This window comes from Hipposideros armiger, unplaced genomic scaffold (genome assembly GCF_001890085.2).
Source record: "Hipposideros armiger isolate ML-2016 unplaced genomic scaffold, ASM189008v1 scaffold_164, whole genome shotgun sequence".
Lineage (NCBI taxonomy): Eukaryota > Metazoa > Chordata > Mammalia > Chiroptera > Hipposideridae > Hipposideros > Hipposideros armiger.
In genome coordinates this window covers 1,820,910-1,823,524 of record NW_017731514.1, presented here as the reverse complement: position 1 = coordinate 1,823,524, position 2,615 = coordinate 1,820,910, and the positions used below count along the sequence as shown (strand labels likewise).

Genomic DNA, 2,615 nt, shown 5'->3' with positions numbered 1-2,615 from the left:
ACCGTCGTCACACAAGCATCCGAGTGTGTTGTGACTTCCGGAGTGGCTCCGTCTCTCCTCTGTTTGGACAGGTTATGTGCTCTGAGAGGGGTGGGAGGGGGGCTTTACTGGCCGGGGCCTACAGGCTTGCACAGATGGCCCCACACCCATGGAAACTGGGGTACAGACGGGGCCGCATTGTGGAGAGAGGAGGGAGGGATGGATCAGAGCTGCGGGGACACAGAAGGATGCGACTTCGCCAGGTTTTCTCAGGTCCCTTGGTACATTTGAGGCAGGGCTGGGAAATGGGTAAAGGTCCCCTCGGCTGGGGTGGCTGGACCTGCCGGGGTGCCAGGAAGGCAAGCCCCTGGGGCCAGCCCTTGGACAGCGCCTCCGATTCTGAGCTCAGAACCAATGGTGTGCTCAATCCTATCACCAGCATATCCTGCCTGTTCCCATCTCAAAATCCCAAGCACCTCGTTTCGTGACTTGTTTGTGTTGGCTGAGGTATAGCGTCACCTTGTGCGTGTCTTTCTAAAGTAGCACCTGCTGAGCGTCTCCTGTGCTGGGCATGTAGAGATGTGTAGGAAGCAGTGAAGGGGAGAGAAGCCTTCAGTACAGCGTCGGCCAAGGCCACACCTGGGCAGGACCACCCGGGACCATCCTGTTCGCTGGGGGTCTGAGCTGGGCCAGGCATGGGCGGGGTTGGGGGGAGGTCTCCTGGTCACTGCAGCAGGTGCAGGGGTGGTAAAGTTGGGCTCAGTGTCCTCACGTGTCTGGAACGAAGCGTGTGAAGTGGGGTCACGGGGGCAGCGAGGGGCTGGATCATGGTGGTCATGGGGTGTCCCGCTGAGCGGCTGGGGGCTTCTGAGCAAGATGGACATGATGGGAGCTGTGCTTTTGGAAGCCAGGTGTGGAGGAAGAGGACTTGGGGGGGGGTTTCTGGTGGTGGTCACGGGTGGGACCAGGATCCCTGTGGGCAGGCATCCAAGTGACCCGCCTCCTTGTGTCTTGCAGACGGCGTCCACAGCGTCGTGGCGCTCTGCACCCTGCGGGTGACCATCATCACCGACGACATGCTGACCAACAGTATCACTGTCCGCTTGGAGAACATGTCGCAGGAGAAGTTCCTGTCGCCACTGCTGTCCCTCTTCGTGGAAGGGGTGGCCACGGTGCTGTCCACCACCAAGGACGACGTCTTTGTCTTCAACATCCAGAACGACACGGACGTCAGCTCCAACATCCTGAATGTGACCTTCTCCGCCCTGCTGCCCGGCGGCGTCCGAGACAAGTTCTTCCCCTCAGAGGACCTGCAGGAGCAGATCTACCTGAACCGGACCCTGCTGACGGCCGTGTCCACGCAGCGCGTGCTGCCCTTTGACGACAACATCTGCCTGCGGGAGCCCTGCGAGAACTACATGAAGTGCGTGTCCGTGCTCAAATTCGACAGCTCGGCCCCCTTCATCAGCTCCACGACTGTGCTCTTCCGGCCCATCCACCCCATCAACGGCCTGCGCTGCCGCTGCCCACCCGGCTTCACGGGCGACTACTGCGAGACCGAGATAGACCTGTGCTACTCCAGCCCCTGCGGCCCCAACGGCCGCTGCCGCAGCCGTGAGGGCGGCTACACCTGCGAGTGTCTGCAGGACTTCACTGGTAGGTGCCCGTCCCCCATGGGCCCCGGGCGGGCACAGGCTTGGCGGGAGAGACCTCGGCTTTGCACGAGGTTCCCGGCTCACATATCGGGAGGCTTCCGGGGGTGGAGATCATCTGTCCACTTCCCTCCTGCGGAAATGGTCAAAGGACAGAGGCTGGGCCCAGGTGTCCACCCTGGGAAACTTGTAACGATTTGACAAGTGGCACGTCCTTAGCCATCGGCAGGTGGGACGAGTGCTTCCTGACCCCGAGCGACTTACGTCACCATCCTTATGAGAACGGTAGGAGGGAGATTATAGTGTGAGATGCGCCTAAAAAAATCTGCATGCGTGAATCGACATGCTCTGCTTTTAAGTGGCTTTACATTTAAAGCACTTCAATTCAGATTTCAAGTTTAATGGGTTATCGTAAACAGCGTAACTGGGATAGAAATCGTGAGCCGTTAATCATTTGGGCCTAGAAAGACATTCGCGCTTTTACGCCTCATTGTCACTGTAGAAATGACTCATCTTCTTCACCGGGAACATGAACTTGCATCGCTCGAGACGTCCTGACTAATCACAAAGGGCATCGCTCCAATCTCAGCCCACGGTTGTTTTTAAAAAGGGAAAGCTTGCCAAGAGCAGTACAGAAATGCACGTTCTACAATAGCTCCGATCGCCTGGCACCTAAAATGACGGCCCGCTTGTCAAACAAGTTGACCGGGGCCTGTCTGTGAACGGGGTGTCTTCTGGAGGGCTGCCTGGGCACCAGGCGGGGCTGGATTCACACCGGAGGTAGCTCGGAGATTCTTCCATCCCCTGTGTCCCTGTTAACGTGTTTAGTATAAACAGCTGAGAAATCGTTATCTGCGAGTGTGGAACATGACACAAGTTTATCGAGCTTAGGACGGGGGTTTACAGTATTAGCCGGCATTTCTCAAGCAGGAAGAGCGAGCGAAAGCTGGGGTGGGGCACAGAGAGAGGAAGGCAGCTGCGCGC

At 58.0% G+C, this 2,615-nt stretch overlaps 1 protein-coding gene across 1 annotated transcript in view; it reads left to right on the top strand.

Moving 5' to 3' along the window:
- CELSR1 (cadherin EGF LAG seven-pass G-type receptor 1) overlaps positions 1–2,615 on the top strand; it is a 158,034-nt gene that overhangs the window by 62,432 nt on the left and 92,987 nt on the right. The window contains exon 2 of the mRNA XM_019651685.1: positions 997–1,635. Within this exon, the coding sequence (XP_019507230.1) occupies positions 997–1,635 (639 nt within the window). The remainder of the gene's footprint in view (positions 1–996; positions 1,636–2,615) is intronic.